We start from the raw sequence: 19,882 nt of genomic DNA, 5'->3' as shown, positions 1-19,882 counted from the left end.
CTGGCTGGTGGCAGCGCTATCAGATCTAAGCTGGTAATTAAGCTTGGAGGTTTCATGCAGGCACCCACATTTTGGACGCTAAGGTTCAGAATTGGGACTTACGCTTTATGACACCCCTCTCCCTACTATGCCTCAAGTACATCATCCCTTCCTTTTCAGTTCCTGGGGTGATCCTTAGCACCACCTTGTTCCTTCCCAAATTGGTCTAGGTGTACACTAGCCTAATTTTCCACCTCGTCAGGAGGTTGTCAGCAAGTCTTTAGTTAGTGGCTCTTTATATCTTCGGGGGCAAAGTGGGGTAGCAGAACAGGTCCAAGAATAGTACAAAATCTTTGTGTTGAGAAGCTTAGAAATGTGTGGAATATTGTTCATTTCAATATACTATACATTTCAGCTATGCTAGTTTCCCCTGATGCTCCAGTAATTATCATCTAGCGGCTAAGGCTGAATCACAGTCAGTGGCAGTATGGACAGTGTGATACTGCATGGCCAGAGGGCAGCAGGAGAGTGTTAGCAGGGACCCTTATTCCCTGCACGGGGAGGAAGGTTTGCTATAGATTAACTAGAGCACCTGAAGCCAATTAGAGCACTAGTAGTCAGTCATGTCTTAAAATCCCCTGCTTCAGTCAGACAGTGTGGGAGTTGGAGCAGAAAGGTTTGGTTGGAGCAGAGAGCAGTTTGAAGGAGTTGGAGAAGAGAACAGTTTTGAAAAGAGACAAAAGGAAAGTTTGGAGGAGTGCTGCGGTGGGCTGAGAAGTCCAAAAACCCTAGGTAAGGGGCACCTGGCTTGTGTGGAAGGAGGGCAAGAAGCCCCTGCACAAACTGAAGGGCAGGAGAGGGAAGTAGCCCAGGGGAAGGAACCGCCAGTTCAAGTGGTTCACCACTAACCTCAGGGCCCTTGGGTTGGGACCTGGAGAAGAGGGTGGGCCCAGGTCCCTCCCTCTCCACTCCCCTCCTCAAGGACACTAGTGGGGCAGTTAAATACCAGTTCAGAGGCAAGCAATGGCGCCCTGAACTTCCCCGAAGAAGAGAAAGCGCGAGACCCAGCATAATGGTACCGGCAATTTGCCACAACAGTTTTATGTTTTTAGAGTCCATTGACCACTAACTTGCAGGTCTCTAGTTTGTTTTATTTATTCTTGAGACATTAACTAAGTATTGGTGCATGCGCTACCACAACTCCCTTTCATCACTTTCTATACATTTCCCAATGCATTGGGTAAGTGGGAATTTATAGGTGGAGTTGCCGATGTGCTTTCACATGAAGCATATTTTTTTTTGAGCTGCATGTCTCATATTTGAATTTCACTTTGTTGTTACCAGCAGAAACTTTTATGCCTGGAAGATGAGATTTATCAGACCTCTCCAATGCTTCTTACAGCTGCATTTCTTTGTGGATTGGCTGGAAGGAAAACATTGAAAGTATGTTACTGAATTATATTGTATCAACTCCGGGCTTCTACCTGACATCTGAACTTCTCCTGATTCCAGGTTTAGTAATAAGCACCGCCAAAATACCATGTAAAGCTACCAGAACAATGAGCTAGGCACTAGTAGCAGAAATCTAGCAAAACAACTGTTCTCAATCCCACATGTTGATGGATTTCCAACAGCGTGTTTAGGTCTCTGGAGATACAGCCCCATTGATAAAATGCATCTTTTTTCACATGAAAACCAAATTTTAGTAAAACTCTTGGTTATCTTAATAGTATCGCCAATTCTACTCCAACAAGAGTCTTGTGAGACAGTGGCCAATAGTCTATGGGACAATAGTATTATCACTAGAGAATCAGGTAATGAAAGAGCTCAGAGGGTCAACAGAACAGTATCCATATCAAGATGTCTTTATAATTTTATTAAAATAGTGCTTACTAGATGTTAAAGGGTACTTTTGATATACTGCATATTTTGTGAGTGGAGTGGAGATGGAAAATTCAATATTTTACCTTTTCAGAAAGGAAAGCATAAATGTGAGTAGTTTTATTGGGGATGAGGACTTTGTTTTTTCATGCATGCTGCTTCATCATTCATAACAGATGAAAATCAACCACTGAAAAATCTGGAAGTCCTCAGATCAAATTTATTATAAAACATGAGGAATTCAGGATCTAACTTAAAATGAGTGAGATGTCAAATCTCTGATTTCTTTTGGTTCTTGCATTCTTTGTTTTTAATGTCACAATGTCCAAAGATTCTGGGAAAGAAATTATGAATCCAACAAGAATGTAATAGAAGATATTTAGGCTTTTTATATTTTCCATCTTTGTCTTTTGTAACTTGGTATCTAGAGTATATGCATGATATTTCTAGTTTCCCACTCATGAGGATCTCAGCTGATTGGTATAGATCCTACCAGAAAAAAGTAATTAAAATAAATTACATAAACCAAGATCATCCTGAGTGGGAGATTAGAAATACTGGGCTAGATAGTCAATTGCAGTAAATCTGCATAAATCCATAGACTTTGATGGGCTCTGCCAAGTTACCGCAGCTGAAACTCCAGCTCATTGACTGATTCATACAATAAACAGTAGATACCTATTGTCAAAGGTGAAGGAAAAGGTAAAGTGCATAAAGAGTATAAACCTTATATGGCAGGGCATCTCCCTGTGTTTCTTTTATTCCACTATAGGCCATATAGAATTGTTCAGTTGGTCATTATGTCACACTTTGGTTTCAAGAATGAATATTGTTATTTACTGATCAGGGCAGGAACTGCTACAGAACAATTCAGAAGTTGCTTTCCCAGTATTTTTTCTAAAAAGGCCATGAAAAGCGTAATCCTGCTACTGCTTTCCCCAGAGATGAGCAAAATGAAATGAATTTACACATTACAGCAACTATGTATGAAAAACTAAGAAACTGGATGGCTGCTGAAATAAGGGTCAGCACTAAGGGGCCTGTAAAAACGTGTTGAAATGCTTTGTGAGTTAGGGCCGGATGCTGCCAGGCCTACTCAGATTGAGTAGTATTTTATTCCTAGAGCACTCCTATTAAAGTTAAAATAACTTCTCAAGGAGGTAAGGTACTGCTCAGTATGTGCTTGATCCACTCCCTTTAAAGTGAATGAAACAACTCCATTCACTTCAGTAGGAGTTGGATTGAGCTCTGTGGACAGGCCTGCCAGAATCTTGACTCCTATCTTTTACATATGCATAAACTAGGATGGGAACGTGCAAATCCAATTCAAGTGACTAGACCACTCAATGTGCATGCAAAAATACATTCTGCGTGCAACATACTGTATGGGGGAGAAAGATACTGTGCTGGCTACGTAAAAGTCCTCCTGTCCTGTAGGAAAGGAAAATCTTTTCTACAAATATGCAGCTTTGTTCTGTGGTATTCACTCTAATGAACAAGAAATGCTCTGCAGTGTAAGAGGAATGTAAAAGGGCCAGGACACAAGATACGAAAAATTTCAGCCAGAGGCAACTGTGAAATGAAAATCTGGATTTCAGTCCTGATTCCAAAACAGATAGATCTGGGGAGGTTATTTAGGCCCTTCTCTCACAAACACTGAATCAAATTCATCCTTGATGATCTCTGCCCCAGATAATCCATGAATTAGAACCAAGGGTAAATTTTTCCCAAATGGTTTACAAGTAGTACTCTTTTTGTGATATCACTGAACATTGCCAGGAAACTCAGAACCTAGAACTAGCCTGTTCATACAGTACATCCATGGTCAATTACAATTCAAGGCTTTAGGGCTATACCCCATGTCCAGGTGGGTTTAAGTTGCTTGGTTAATAGATATGAATGTCACTTCCACATTTAATATTCTAACGTGAAATTATATAAAACAGAAAAAGAAATACTGAGCCATTTAAAATATAGCAGAAATATCCATTTTATAAGTGTAACAAAGTTCTTCCTAATTAATGAAATATAAGATATTTAATTCATTACTGAATTACCCTTTAGATTAATTTTAAAACTAAACTGTGTTAGTCTGCATTGCTTTCTTGTTTTCATGTGACTAGATCCCTGGGTCTTTCAACGTCAAAGTCGTTGATCAAATACTGATAGGTGATTTTGCATTTTTTGAGGGTAAAGTCAATGTCTATTATTTGTATTGGCAGAAAAGTGTTTCTTTCTTGGGAGTTATAAACCGCTTATCTTATCTGGCCTATGACCTGAGGTCACAGTGACCTAGTGGTAAGGCATCATGCTCTTCATATGTTCTGCCCCTAAGTGAGTTTATATTGAATTTATAACCTGTTATCATTAACTTCTTTAGCTGTTAATAATACAGGAATTTTCTTACAATTATAATGCAACTGGATGAGCCTGATTCACCATTCTATTACACTGGTTTTATAGCATAACTGGTCTAGAAAACCAAGACATCTGCAAACACCTTGCCTGGAAAATACTGTCATTTTTGTAGGCTCTTTGGAGTAGTGGCAATGGATTCCTCTGTATCTGGAAAGTGCTTAGCACATTTTGTATGGAACTACAACATAAATGTAATTGTTAATTATATTTATCTGGATAGTACCATAAATGTACACAATGCTTTTAAAAACACATGAAATCAAATCTTTGCCCAGGAGAGCTTAAAGGCTAGAGCCAGATTATGGGTGGTCTGGCATGGGATATAATGGAGGAGAGAGAGGGTGCATGGAGAATTCCCCTTTTCCTTAAGCACTTCTGCAAAGGTCTCAGTCCTTGTGCTCCAAGAGCACAAGAGAGATTCACATTCTGCAACTTCATGAAGGTGGTAGATTATGGAGGAACATGGGCTGCCTTCTACAATGGCTTTTAGATTATAGTTAATGTGTAGGGCCCAGAGAACATCTTGTGAATGGTTATAAAAATGGCCATTCTGGCATGTACTCTTCTGATGATCCCAGATACATTCTGTGTGCCTTATTGTTAAGGTAGACACAATACCTCCACAATCCTATACATACATACCGACTGGGGTGATGGTGCTAGCAGCCATAATTGAGCATCAACATATTATCTATCCAGTCAGAGTATGTCAGAACAAAATATTATACTGGCATTTCTCTCCGTATTGTCCACTGTGACCATAACCAGGAATACAACCACATGCAGTGACCCTTATACAAGAACAGTGTTTGAAAGCTAGGTACACTAACTGTTTGTATCTCTGGAGTATCCTGTTTGTATAGATACTGTTTCCTCACCAAGGTGAGTTAAGTGAAGACACATTTTCATGCAAAGGCTAAATTTCAGTACTACTTAATGTTGTATCTGCATACCAGTGCCACAGAAATTAAGAGCTACCTGACCAAGAAATCTTAATTAGAGCAAGATGAACTTATAGCAGATATCAGCTAGCACTCAGATGTGACCCAACTCTAACATCAAGTTGACTGACATTTTCCCTATCCAAGCACTGCCTCAAGTAAAGAAAAAAAAAACTAAAAAAAAGCAAAAGCCAAGTAATTAGCCTGACAGCTGATGAGTGTGATGATGATGATGAATCAGTGCTTTCCATTTCTGTAGATATATAATTTCCATAATTATAGCTAATTTAATAATTTGCCTTTTTTCAAAAAACATTTTCCTCTTTTTTATCTTTAATCCCATTGTAGAAGCTCAAAAATCAAATGAAATATTTTGTTCTGAGGTGGGCATTCTGTGAGCGGTGGAGTTTTGTTCGCTGCTGTGGGGTTCGTATAATTTGTTCTATGGCTTTTGTCAGGGAAGCTGTGGACTAGAGCTGGCTGGAGGAAAATTCAATTAATTGACAACATTTGAGATTTTGAAATTTATTTATGAAAACAAAGACTTTCAAACAATTTGGTGACAAAGAATTGTGTTCAAACATCTATTTTCAAAAAGGCTGGGGTTTGATTCAGGGCTCGCTCTCTCTCTCTCTCCCTCAATCTGTCTCTCTTTCTCTCTGTGTGGACATGACTGAAGAGTCCACCCTGGACCTCAGACGCTTTCCTGTTGAAACGATCATTGACACTGATATATCTCCATGAAAGATTTCAGCTTCAATGAAACAACACAGTTCAATGAAAAACCATTTCATTGAAAATGTTTCAACCAGCTCCACTGTGGGCTTTGGATAGATGCCCCCTTTTAATTTTTGCATGGTTCAAAAGAAAGACAGAAATAATAAATAATTTTTTGCCATCAATGTCATTGTGAAGGCACTGTGTCTGGTCCCACGGGTATGACTCCACTGAAATCAGTGATGCTAACCAGTATGAAACTGGGGTAACATGATAGGAAATTGGGCCTGCAGCCTTATCTCTAGTTCCTTGGACTGAATTGTCAGGGTTTTTGTTGTTTTAGAACAACAAAAGAAACTTTTAAAGCAAGCTGATATAGCAAAGTCCCTAGGTGAATGCTGGACAATCAGCATCTGGCAGCCTGGCCCAAACTAGAGAACATTCCTTGTTAGTTATCCACGGCCCCAGAGCCAGCAGAGGAAGTACAAAACATTGTCTTGTAAGCCACACTGAAACACTGGCTATTGAATATTTTTTTTAATTTCTCAGTGACTGAATGTTTGATATGATTTGTTTGGTCATTTTAACCTTTCTCCAACTTAGAAGCTGTGTACAGTTCGAAGGCAAAAATCTTAGCCACCCGATTGCATCAATTTTAACCTACAGTGGTTGCTTGAGAGCTGTTTTGCTAATCCCTTCTTTGTTGTTAGGCAATATATTAGCAGGATGAAAATGGCATCACTGCACCATAATTCAACAACATAAATACAGAACAAGGAGAGTGCGTGGCTATCAGCAGCAGTCCAACAGCAGATAATAAGAGTCTGTTACCTGAGTAGAATCTGTTATGAAAGACAATGGCAGCATGGAAGCAATAGTTCTAATTGGGTTAATTAGCCTGTATTCATATTTCATTTATGGTGCATGTACCTGTAAATTCAAAGCATCCTACCTTATCATGCTACAGCCCTTGTAAGTATACGCTGCCATCATGCTCTCTGGAACTCTCCCCACCCCCACATATTGAAATAGTGCACATCATAGTCCTTATTACGTGTGTTGCTGTGGAAATGGCATAGAATAGTAGCATTGTGAACTTCTTTCACTTGCCTTATTTTAAGATGCTCCCATCATTTTAAAAATCGTGTTTTGCTTATTGTTTATATTTTAGCAATACCTCTGTAGTTTGCAAATGAAATCTGTGACCAGATGGCAAATTCCTTCCTCTGCCATGAAAGTATGCACCCACTAGCTGGTTACTGTCGAGTTTTTTTCAGTTGTATTTATTTTAGGTGTATTTCAGTGGCGCTCATTACTTGTATTTTCCTTTTCTTCTGATTTCTTAAAGTGGTAGGTTGTTAATCTCTTCTGACCTTGATGTTTTGGGGAAATGCTAGATTAGGGCCCAGTGCTACTCCCCTCAAAGTCAGTGGCAAAACCCTAGGGCTGTCTTTCAGGTAATCAGTGAATTTGTGTAGGGTGAGGAATGGTCCACCAGGCTCCCCCTTGAAAATAACAAAAAGTGGAACAAATTTCTGTACCTTTTTCTTCCTGACACCCAGGAAAACAAACTCGGGTAGTGAGGATTCAGCAGCTATGGTGAGGTAGGGAGGAAATTTTGCAGGAACTGGTGATGAATGGAACACAGAGATACTCCGGAGATTCAGTTATCTCAGGATGTTCCTCTTCTGCAATCAGGAGGTGTGATTTCAGCACATGAGACATACCTGAGATAGCTTTGATCTAGCTAAATCAAAGCAAGCTTGAATAACAATAGCAGTGAAACTGCAGCAGCATGTGTGGCAGCCACTTGAGTATGTAAACAGGCCCTAGAAGGGCAGGACTATATCAGGTATATCTATGTGTGCTGCAATCATATCTTCTGATTGCAGTGTAGACATACCTTTAAGCATCCAAATTTGGGGTGCTTATACAAGCTGATCACAAACTTTAATCCTTTTAAGGTTCACCCATCACTAAAGTAATGCTAGAACAAGACTATCTGAACTATAAAACCTATTGTTAAAATAGAAACATCTTATAGCACCATATAAAAATGTATGAGTGCCTCTTACATGTTGTTCCAATACTGTGTTAATAGTCTCACATTAATAGTCTTACTTATAGTGTTTCAACATTTCGTACTATGCAAGCCCAGCCAGTTCATCATGATGGCACAATATGACTGCAGCGGTCATCTATATCATTGAGCTATATCATTGATTACAGTAGAATGAAAGAACAGTAATGGAAGCAGCAGAATTCTGATGTTACCACTCAGAAAATATTATGTTGCCACTATACATACAGACACTTTTATAATGTGGCTGCAAAAAACACAAGCATTTCCTTCATTAGTAATAGCCTTGCTCTTTATCAAATACTTCCAGCAGTCACCATTGTATACTTAATGCCCTAGTCAACAAAGGTAAAGGGGTAAGAAAACTATATAGTCAGTGAATGTTTCATGTCTCTCACACTTTTCTCATTAGTAGTAACCAAATCAGGTTGAAATTAAATTAGGATTTATTAAAAGAAAGTTAATGAGAGAATACACATTTGATATTAGAACTTTAGGGCTCAAAGATCTTCCTGGGTTATTCACTGCCATCTCTTTAATATATTTTTGTAGCATTTTACTTAAAGACTTGCACACTTTCTATTTCTTTCCCCACATTATGCAGATTACATCTTTGATCGGAAAACACCAAGTGGACGGAACATATGAGTTGGGAAGTTGGTGGTACTTTGAAAGACAGAATGGGACATTCTTTTAGGCTGATATTTTCAAAGGAAGTAGGTGTCCATCTCCCATTGAAAGTTAATGACAGTTGGGCATCGAACTCCTCTAGGCCCCACTGAAAATTGCAGGCTGAGTTGATAGCAGTTAATAAGACCAAATGACAGTTCCAATTTTGAAGTTGGAAGCTACTGATGCACACTATGGGCCTGATTCGCTACTGTGTCCCCCCAGTTTTACAGTGGTGTAACTCCATTGAAATCCCTCTCTTATTAAAGCCACTTATGGCAATATACGTACTACCTGCAAATGAATGCCACTGAACGCCTGTCACCTGAAAACACTGTGATCTCATCAGATAGCCTTAAGATGGGAAACGTGAGGGTGTAGTTAACACTCTGAAGAGAAAATGTTACGGAAATCCCAGTTGACCTTGATTATTCAGTACGGCAGTATTCTACCATCCAAACTGGCACCGAACCAACGACTTAAACATGGATCTGGCATAACAACTCATATATATCTTGCAAATTTTAACATATTTCAATAGAAGGAGATATTTTCTTTTTTTTATTTTTTACTAGAGAACAGCATGATTTCCAGGAATGGGGATATTTGGGTGTATACTTTTTGCTTTATGGAAGGCAGGTGTGAATTTAGGATTTCCAGGACTTCTAGCAGCATCAATAATAAGGGTCCACAGATGAGTTTGCCATCATCCTACTTATTTTTTCTGCCACTGGTTTCCCTTATTGATTATCTGTTCAACTCCAAAAGTGATGTACAGTAGCTGCTCCATCTGTGCACCTCGATGCCATCTACAGAGTAACTGGTGTTGCCATGGCTAAGCACAATGATTGTCCACTGATGACTGTGCATGGCACATTTATATCAGGTTATTCTACATAGTTGACTGCTCCATGCACTCCACCGAAAGACTTCTCCTCAGATGCACTGGCACAGCTCTAGTGTGTTATTCCTTCATTCGGGTAGCAATACTCAAGTAAATGTACAGTATCATTATGGTAGAGAGGGAACTAGTCAATGGGGCCTCCACAGAATAGATTTTTAGGCCCAGAATCAGTCTCAAAAATCCAGCACCATTTTTTATTCTTCTTATTCTTAATGAAGTAGCAGCCTAAGGAAATCTTTTTCTTCTTTTTAGCTACTGTATTTTATTGCCTGCATGTGAATCTATCTTGCAAGCACTTTTTTTAACTTTCACATCCTCAAAGAAAAATACTAGATGTACATTTTGAGTTCTCCTCCCCTGTCTGCATAGCAACCTTAGCACCCAGCTACTTGAAAATTATGTCTTTTACTTGATATGTAATTTACATAAAACATTTTCCCTTAAGGCAAGATTACATTCAAAATGGACGTAAGCTCATTCAAAATGTGCATAACTGAGGTTCTCTTAGTTTTGGAAGAAATAGGATTTGCAACACGTTGTGAACTTTTTCCAAAGGAAGATTAAAATAATTGTCATTATTACAAGAAGCTGGGCATCAAAAAGTTATATAAGAGGAGTGCAAGGTTGTGGGTAACATTTTCAAAAATCACCCAAGTGATTTAGTGGCCATTCCTTTCAAAGTCAATGGGATATAATGCACCTAACCCACACGGGTGTTTTTGAAAATTTTACCCACTGCCATTTCTTAAGATATCACAGCGAAGTAGGTTCACTTGTCTAGGTAAACACAGTCCTGCCTCAGCAAAGGGGTATGGACTTGACGACCTCTCAAGATTCCTCTAAACCCTGTGATTCTGTGCTCCCATGAAAATGGTGAATTTTCCTCTCATTTTATGGTGTAAATCTAGAGTAATGCCATTGACCTAAATGGCCAGCCCGTGTATTTGAGATTGATACACACAACAGATAGCTCTCCCCAGATAGCTTCACACAAGTCTGCAATAAGACCCCATTCCTGCAAAGAGAACTGCAGGGGGAGCCACGCACAGTCATTGAGCCTCATTGACTTCAGTGGGGCTCTGCATTTGCATGGTTTTCTCTGCAGGATTGTGACCTAAAGCAACATGCACAAATCTCAGTCACTGGAAGATTAAGTCATGCACAAATCCTCCTTTAAGACTATGTCACTTTGAAGAACTGATGTATATCTCAAAGAGCTTGTGGTCTAGATATGCAGGAGGTATAAATCATCATGACTTCACTGAATTCAATGGAGCTAGGCTGAGTTACATCAGCTGTGAATCTGGCTCCATTGTTTTTAAAGTGAGCCAAATATTTATTGCCACTTGTTGAATTATTGTATAAAGGTGTGTGGAGAAATGGAAAAAAAGGGCGAAAACAAGAAATATCAGAAATAGATTCCATATTTCACAGAAAAAATACATTTGGTCTAAATTATCCAATAGATTTGCATTAACAGCATTCCTACCCCAAGAAATGTTTGTTTTTTGATTGATCAATACTGATTCTGAAATATGCTTATTTATTTTGGAACATCACTTTGATGATCATGTGATACACTATGTCTTTATAAAAGAGCACCTGACACCTTCACTTTTAGCTTTATCCTTCATAATGAGGGACTTAATTCTAGCTCTGACTTTAACCCTTGTGGGTAAGTAAGTATGTTATCTGTCTGAATAGGTTTATAGCAGAGACTATTTTGAACAAGGCTTCAGAGACTAATTGTTGTTCATTTATAAATATAAACTTCAAAGTTGCATAAATGGATAAGAAAACCTGATAGCAAATTCTCCATTGTCTAGGGAAGGAAAGTTTGGATATATTCTGACTTTAGAATAAAAATCTGTGTTTAAAAATTAACAGCATTAACTAGAAAGTATTATACAGTATGTACTTCAGAGGTTGAGATAAAAATTTGGACAGTACTTTTTTATAAAAAAAATTTTTAAATGATTCTTTGCCATAATTTCTATATTTTTTTCTCTTTCAGGGAGTCAGCATCTTAATTATCGTAAGTATTTTTTCTATCAGATTATATAATTCTAACGAGTGCAATTGAAATATAATCTGAAAGGTGTAGAAACATTTAATTTAGTTCTCCAACTGCTAATGTGCTTCAGAAGTAATATCAAAATGAGCAAATTGATCGTTCCTATTTGGAGCTAAGTATACTAAAATATAGTCTATCGGTTCTCTATGATGGTTACTGAGCATTGTTTCTTTACAGAACCTGATTTCAAAGAAAACAAGGTTTACACATACGATTCTGAAAGTGTATTTCTCAGTGGACTTCCAGAGAGAGGACTTGCAAGAGCTGGAATAAAAGTAAAATGTAAAGTGGAAATCAGTGGTATTGGGCCAAAACTTTGTCTTATTAGGGTAAGAAAATGTATCCAATGTGAAAGCTGAAATTATCTTCCTACCTGGCTTTTTTTTTTTTTCCAAGCTTTGGGGAAATAATTAAGTTTCATCATATGTTTTGCTTACTCAGGCAGAATGTAACTGACACGGTTATTTTTGTATGCAGTTCCCTATATTCCATTTGCACTTTGCCAGGTAATTCTCAGCTCAAGCCAACCTTGGGCTTGAAGGATTTCTTCTGCTTTGTGGTCAGGGAGACAACAGAATGTAATTTCAAATTCATAATAATTCATTGCTGGATCAATTCAATTGTTCCCAAACTGTACAGCCTAAGATTATTTAATCAACTGATTTTGCATCTAGCAAACAAACAGAAATAAACATATTATAGCAGCTGGATGTCATTCAATATCTGGCATACGTGTTTTTTCTGGCTGTTTCTTTAGCTTCAGTGGGGAAATGTCATGTTGTGCTACACTGAGATTGTATTCCTTTATTGTATGCTGACATTAATATTTTTGAGTAATTACTAAAGATTTCTGATTATATGAAAATTATTTTGACCTCTAATGTAAGCCTGTGTGTGCTTCCAATGAATGTATTGAAACAGACCCCTTTAGTGCTCTGGACTGATTCCGTTTAGTTTTGTATGTGTGTGGAAGAAAAATCATCTTTTTAAAAGATTTCACTTGGCAAATTTAAATTATATATAGGAAAGACTAGCGGCTGTGTCCTAATAAGTGCCTGTAAAGAGCAGGAACATTCCAACTGAAGTAGCTACCTGCTGTTGTATATTCTTATAGGATATTATGAAAGACAACAGGAAATGTCTCTTTTTGGTTATGTAGCATGGCGTGCCCTTTCAGCTATAAGGGAAGTTTATTTTTATGCTGCTAAATTTAAAGCATGTGGTTCTGGAGAAGTGAACAGCACAGGAGATTAACCTTTCACTTATAGCCCACTGGTTCATATCTACCTTAAAGTCAAAATTAATGGTCTCGGACCCCTTCCCAGTAGACAAGTATCTTCATAGTAAAACCACCAGCATAACTCTCACCCATGTTGGCAATCTCCACTGAAAGCCCAAGTCCTGAATGTGCCCTGGAGATTGAACATATAGGGCATAAGCACACTGATGGGGCAGTGTGTTGGAGGGTGGGGTTTTGCATTGCAGCAGGGCTACAATATGAGGTGGAGAAGAGAGAGCTGCAGCTATCTGAGCTTTCAACCCCAAGGTTCCCCAGTAAAACATATAGGGAGGGACAATTCCTCCCCTCTGCTCTCTAGCCCCTCCCCCCCCCCACACTAATTGTGACTCTAAGAATAGCTCAGCAGCCATGCCATTATTAGCTCTACACTTGGCTGTGCTTTGTGACTTCAGTTAGGGGGATCATAGCAAGTGCCACAAGAGTTAATGCTGCTTCATGCAACATTGACTTTCCACACAATTTACTGCAAGTCTTCCACAGTTCTGATGGTAGAATAGGGCTTAGTGTGTCTCTTCTCTGGCTCAATTCTGCACACAGGCCAACCTTTGGGCCAGACAGATGATCTGCAAATTGAGCCAAAGGATGGTATGAGTGGAAACATCCCACTCAGCCACTTTTCACATCTGCAAGTCCCTGTCATGGCTTTATCTTGAGATAATGCTTCATAAAATCCTAAGAAAAAAAGTTCGTGGAAGAATGTTAATAGGAAATCTATTTCCCCTTCTCTCCAGATTTATTCACTTGAAGTAGCAGAATATAATGGTATCTGGCCTAGAGATCCATTTGCACGGTCATCTAAACTGACCCAGGCTTTTTCAGCATTACTCAGAAACCCCGTCAAATTTGAATACAGCAATGGCCGTGTTGGAAATCTTATGGCTCCAGATGCTCTCTCCGATGATGGTCTTAATTTTTATCGAGGATTTCTGAATGTGCTGGAATTCACCCTGAAGAAGTCACAGAATACATATAACTTGCAGGAGGTGAGCACTTTGCTTTGGAAATTATGTCTGTGGTGTAATTTGAATAAGCATACACTTCTGGTTCTTCTAACTCATTTATCTGAATTCAGTGTTAAGTGTCTATTTACTAATAAGCTACATCTAGACTTAGAGGAAAATTGTTCATCTATTCTGTACCACCACTGGTAGATCTGTGCCTTAATGGTCCAGAGAAGTGTATAGATTTTTAATCTAATTGATCAAATGATTTCAGGGCTGCATTAACAAAGTTAGAAACTAAGAAAACATGGCTTGTTGGGTGGTAAAAGGAAAAAGGAAAACACTCTGAAAGCTATAATGTTAGTTTACAAAAAATGTGAATAGTACATTAAAATAAGCTTAAGCTCTCAGTATATTATTAACATTTCATCTAGAAATAATAGCAATTTGATGTCTCTAAGAAATCATGTATACTTTAATCTCCTTTAGCTCCTATTTGGGAAGGAATATAGTACATATGATGTGTTATTATAATAGCATTTACAGCTGTACTTGATGTTCTGTTGGAATTTCCTCTGTTTTATGGGTTTTAATACCATTGTAAGTAACCCCACATTGAAATTCAGCACACAGATTGAAATTAATTTAGTTTTCCATAACTATATTTACATTGATGAGGTTGGTTTTCATTTCATTGATATTATTGTGCTTTCAAAATATTTTTATTGCAAGTGTAGACCAAAACCACTTTCATTTACTTGATATGATCAGAATTAGCTTCAGAAATGAGCTTCAGGATCTCATATTTTTCACAATATGTGTTCCACCTGCAGCACCATATTGAGACCTTGTAGCTTTACTTATCCTTATGCAGCATTTTGCAATGCCTCGTTGCACATCTTAATTATTTCTAAATGAATTGGTTACATGTGATAGTCCGGTTGCCAACCTACACATATGGGTTTAGCTACTGAAATCTTCTCTGAGTTTTCATTATTTTACTCAGTCATTTACTGATTAGTAAACCTTGACATCTTTCCCTGAGGATCTCAAAGAACTTTAGAAAGGAAAATAGGCATCATGATAGGTCCCAAAACACAGAAGGTGAACCTGAGCTGCAGAGCGTGACTCTGTTTCCTGTGCCTTCTAAACTCCCAATGAGGTCAATAAGAGTTGAGATATTTAAGGAATGAAGAATAGGTGATAAATGACTTACAAGAGATCACTTAATTAATGGGAGTTTTAACTGAGGTCTGCAAAATCAGGTCCTGTACCAGTAAGTCCTTGGAGTAATTGTACGCAGGGCCGGTGCAACCATTTAGGCCACCTAGGCGGTTGCCTAGGACACTGGGATTTGGAGAGCGCCATTTTCTTCGTCAGCGACCGCAGCGACCAGATCTTCAGCTGCCCCGCTCGCCACCGGCATTTAGGCGGAGGGAGCTGGGGCAGGGGAGCACGGGGAGGGCCGCCTGCAGCAAGTAAGGGGGGGAGGGCGGCACGCAGGGGAACTCCCCACCCCAGCTCACCCCTCCCCTGCCTCCTCCCCGAGCACGCCGTTGCTGCTTCACTTCTCCCTCCTTCCAGGCTTGCAGCGCCTAAGCTGATTAGCGCCGCAAGCCTGGGAGAAGTGAAGCGGTGATGGCGTGCTTAGGGAGGAGGCAGGGTGGGGTGAGCTGCTTCACTTCTCCCGCCTCCCAGGCTTGCGGCACCAATCAGCTTAGGCACCGCAAGCCTGGGAGTCGAGAGAAGTGAAGCAGCGACAACGTGCTCATGCTCGTGTGCAGACCAGGGGTGAGTTGGGTTGGGAGGGGATGCCTCAGGGCAGAGGCTGGGGAATCGGGAGCTGCTGCAAGGGGGCATCTCAGGTCAGGGGCACGGGAGGGGCGCAAGGTGGAAGTTTTGCCTAGGGCGCAAAACATCCTTACACCGGCCCTGATTGTACGCTATCATTAACAATGAAAAGTCAGGAGATGAACCATTCCCCCCAAAAATACATTCACTTATCTCCCTTTAACATTAGTAGAAGTCCTGTTCACTGACTGAAGAGAACCAATACACCTTATACATATAAAATTTTAAAGTAACCATCTGAGTTAAACCTTCTAATGAAAGAAAATCCCCAGTTAAAGCACCACTGTTCTTAACTAATGTATAATTATTGCTGCTCACATTGTGTGTCAGATTATCTGCTGTTCTGAAGCCTCTAATAGAGGAATGTATGAGCTGGAGATTAGGTATAATGGGATTTTTAAGGGCAAAGTATCAGTCGCAACTCAAAAAGCTCTTGCTTTTGAAGTGTAAGTCTGACTGATCAAATTATTTCAGCACATATTTATTAATTTTTCCAAATGATATCTCCTATTCCATAGTCCCTAACTGGAAATTGATACAAATCTCTCACTGAGTCAAAATTTTATCCCACTGAAGTCAGTGGGAATTTTGTCTGTGCTTTCAATATCTGTGCTTTCAATTTTGTCAGTGCTTTGGCCCTTTGACAGTATATGTATGTTTTTTAAATATGGTGAGAGCACAATAGAGCTCCATGTTAGGCATCCAGCAATTCTGCATCAAGAGAAGCATTCTCTGAGAGCTGATTGGTTCTAATTTTTGGCAGGCTGGGATCGATGGTGTTTGCAATACAACCTATGTGTTTCAAGAAAATAGGAAAGCAAAGCAAATCTATGTGACAAAATCCAAGGACCTAAATAGCTGTGATGAGAGAGCTCAGATGTTTACTGGTGCTGCATATACTTGCCAATGCCCAGCCTGCAGAGAAGTAAGTAAGATGGATTTATATTTAAACACATTGTGGGGCTGATTCTTGTCTCGCACACATTGGTTTTGCACCCATTTAATTACATTGGCTCCTGATTTATACCACTTTAAGTGGAAGGCAAATCAGGCTTGTTATATCTAATTATCTATGTTTTCTTTCTGCATGGTATTCATGTGTATTGGCCATTGCAAAGCCTCTGTATCACATTATGCCCTCAGAATAGGGGTACATATGTCTCATGCTGTCTCTGTTCAGAACAAAATTCTACCCTCTCAAAAGAATGATCAGTTGCTTGAATTTAAGGAAAGAAAAGTTTATGCTTTTAAAATTCTTAGCAGTATGAGCAATGGGATTGAACTTCATTATGGATATATGCAAGCAGAGTTCCCATGAGACATTAATGGGAACAGTATAGTGAGTAACCTTGCAAACAAATGGGTCACACTGGATGGTATAAGTGGTATTTTCTGAGCCTACTATCTATGAATTCTATTCATGGAATTTAAATTAAATAACTTTCTATTTGTCACTTTTTCATTCTAAAGAAAAACAAGTATTCCCGGGCAGCCACTACTTACAATTACAAAATCAAATCTTCCAGTGAGGAGGCTTTAATTGTGCAAGTTGATGTCCAAGAAGTCCATCAGTTCACACCATTCCATGAGGTCACTGGAGGGGATATTATAGTAGAAGCAAGGTACTGTACATCTGCATAGCTGATCCAAAATTACATAACCCTCTAATTCACTAATTCGGCATTTAAGTAATCTAGTAAAATTCCCTAACTGACATGAGACCTCTATACCTACCACTTGTTGCTGGCAATATTACATTTTATAAAGCCTCAACCAGATAATAAAAAAACAAACCTTCACCGTTGGTCATAAATCTGAAACATGTGCATCATTATCCATATTTTGCTAGCTAAAGTTGGTAGTATTTGATGAGTTTATTTGTCTCAGATATTTGATTTATGCCTTAAAAGCCAAGATAAATGCAATTTGATCTGAAAAAATGCAAATGAATTTATTTGTAGTCAAATACTCTGACACACAGTTACTCATTAAAAGGAAGATCCCTGGAAAACCACGTCACTGACAGAGACCCATGTGGATATTCACAGCAGTTTTAAATTTGCCATGTTGCCAATGCAGTTATGGATATGGCTAGATGAAAATTTTCCATCACAACTGCTTTTGATGGGTAACTGGGGTTTTAACCACTGAAATGCTACACTAAAAGTGTTTGCTGTCTGGAAAATTTTGAATTTATGTCAAAAACTTTGTGGCCAAGACCTCAAAATATTTGGCTGAAAATTTAAACCTTCCACTTTTCAGCTGAAATCCAAAAACATTCATGTTTTCTTTATGAATATTTTTTTTTTATTTTCCACAAAATTTTCCACAGAAACAAATTATTTTGACCAACTCTAGTTATGGGCTTTATATACAGAGGAATCATGTCACAGAGTAGGGAAGAGAGGGAGTTCTTTTTATCACTTAGATATATTTCACCTCAAGCCAGAGCCTAGCTTATGTCAACTGGCATTGCTCCATAAAATTCATTGAGGAACTGGTCCCTCCACTGTAGCCTATGGGTCTATGCACTGCAATACCAGAAAGATTAGAACAAATTAGGAATTCAGAGAACAGTAACAAAAATAAATAAAGGAGTGGAGGCCAATTAATTAGCCAAAAGGAGCATAAGTGGGCATCACTTGGTTAAACAGTGAACAAGCAGGGGTAGGATAAGGTATTTTAAAGAACTTTTACACTCTAAGGATCAGATGTGGATACACATTTGGGTGGTGATGATGGAAGGTGTTTGATGCAGCCCAGGAAAGGGTCAGGCACAATTGCAGACCAGATGCCAGATCCCAGGCTGTTGTAAGTTAGCAGACCCCTCTTGGAGCCAATGGACTGGTTTCCACCTCCTTAGGACCTGGCCCTCTCTTTTCAGGAGAGCACAGACTGCTTCCCTCCTGTTCCTCAAGGGCTGCTTGATGCTCCCAAAAGAGTGGAAAAGAGACTCAGCAGTAGCTTTGCTCTGCTCCCTGCTCCTATACTCCATGGACTGTCCAGCAGACTTGGCCAACCACATAAGGGGTAGTAAGAGGAGGGCATGCAGCCTGGGTCTCCAGGAAGCATTTGTCAGATAACTAAAGCTACTTTAAATACATTTTTCATATGAGTCTGAAGTAAAATATCAAGAAATTTAATACACTTTAGTACAGATTTTGAAAACTGTTCACCGCTGGCCTAATACTGCTCCCATTGAAATTAGGGGAGTTTTACTATTATTTTACCTTTTAACCCCACCCTTAGGTCATGGCTACATTACAAAGCCTATGCCAGCCTAGTCCCCAGTGTAGATTCACCGTATGCTGACAGATGGAGGTATTCTCCCTGTGTAGTAACACCATCTCCCTGAACAGCACTAGCTAATGCCAATGAAGAGTGTGTCTGCTGGCAAGATGCATCCACATTGGGGGATTTGTTGGAATAGCCGCGTCACTAGATTTATTTTCCCCCTTCACATTCCCAGCTGACATAACTATGCTGATATAAGTTTGAAATGTAGGCCAAGCCTTGATATTCATTTTCCCATATATGCACATATGCTTCTTCCCAATACTTCAGAGCTGAAGGTATGTAATAGATTTGGCATGTCCTGGAAGGGGGAGGAAAACCTGTCTGCGTGTACCTGGCATTATACTTCCAGACTCCAATGTCCTTCCAGTGATAAAGTATACATTTTCTGGAGAGGAAAAATCTCTATTGATTGTACAGACCCTTGTATTCAGCTCCTACTGGATTGTCTGTAGAGTATTTCTATAATATTTTTGCAAAGAGCTTATGAAATTCCTATAGAAACTGTGTGTGGAATGTTTCAAAAGATCTCTGTAGAGATTCCAGATTGGTAAATGCCAATTTTCTATGAAGGTTTTAGAGACTATTCAGTACAATCATATCTACTGGAATGTTCTCAGATGTTCAGTACAAATACCTACAAGTATTATATTGTCCTAAATGGTCTTTTTAAATGAAATTGGCAGGATAGGACACATCCCTTTAGCCACAGATATGGCAAGGATAAGAAATGTTTACAAACACAGCCTTTCATTAAAAACTTCTTGATGATGAAGGGTGATGGTTTGGCTCTGTTTGAAAAGCTTCCAGAGGTTTGGATGTATTTCCAAAGT

The 19,882-nt window shown here is 39.1% G+C and overlaps 1 protein-coding gene across 1 annotated transcript in view; it reads left to right on the top strand.

Annotated features, from left to right (window-relative positions):
• The window catches only part of LOC116814923 (vitellogenin-1-like), a 59,396-nt gene that overhangs the window by 1,172 nt on the left and 38,342 nt on the right, over positions 1 to 19,882 (top strand). Inside the window, exons 2-7 of the mRNA XM_075068246.1 lie at positions 1,360 to 1,422; positions 11,604 to 11,624; positions 11,841 to 11,992; positions 13,695 to 13,946; positions 16,519 to 16,680; positions 17,226 to 17,377. Coding sequence (XP_074924347.1) covers positions 1,360 to 1,422; positions 11,604 to 11,624; positions 11,841 to 11,992; positions 13,695 to 13,946; positions 16,519 to 16,680; positions 17,226 to 17,377 — 802 coding nt within the window. The remainder of the gene's footprint in view (positions 1 to 1,359; positions 1,423 to 11,603; positions 11,625 to 11,840; positions 11,993 to 13,694; positions 13,947 to 16,518; positions 16,681 to 17,225; positions 17,378 to 19,882) is intronic.

Source organism: Chelonoidis abingdonii, chromosome 7 (assembly GCF_003597395.2).
Source record: "Chelonoidis abingdonii isolate Lonesome George chromosome 7, CheloAbing_2.0, whole genome shotgun sequence".
Classification (NCBI taxonomy): domain Eukaryota; kingdom Metazoa; phylum Chordata; order Testudines; family Testudinidae; genus Chelonoidis; species Chelonoidis abingdonii.
Note: the sequence above shows the minus strand (reverse complement) of the source record. Positions and strands in the feature narration are given on the sequence as shown.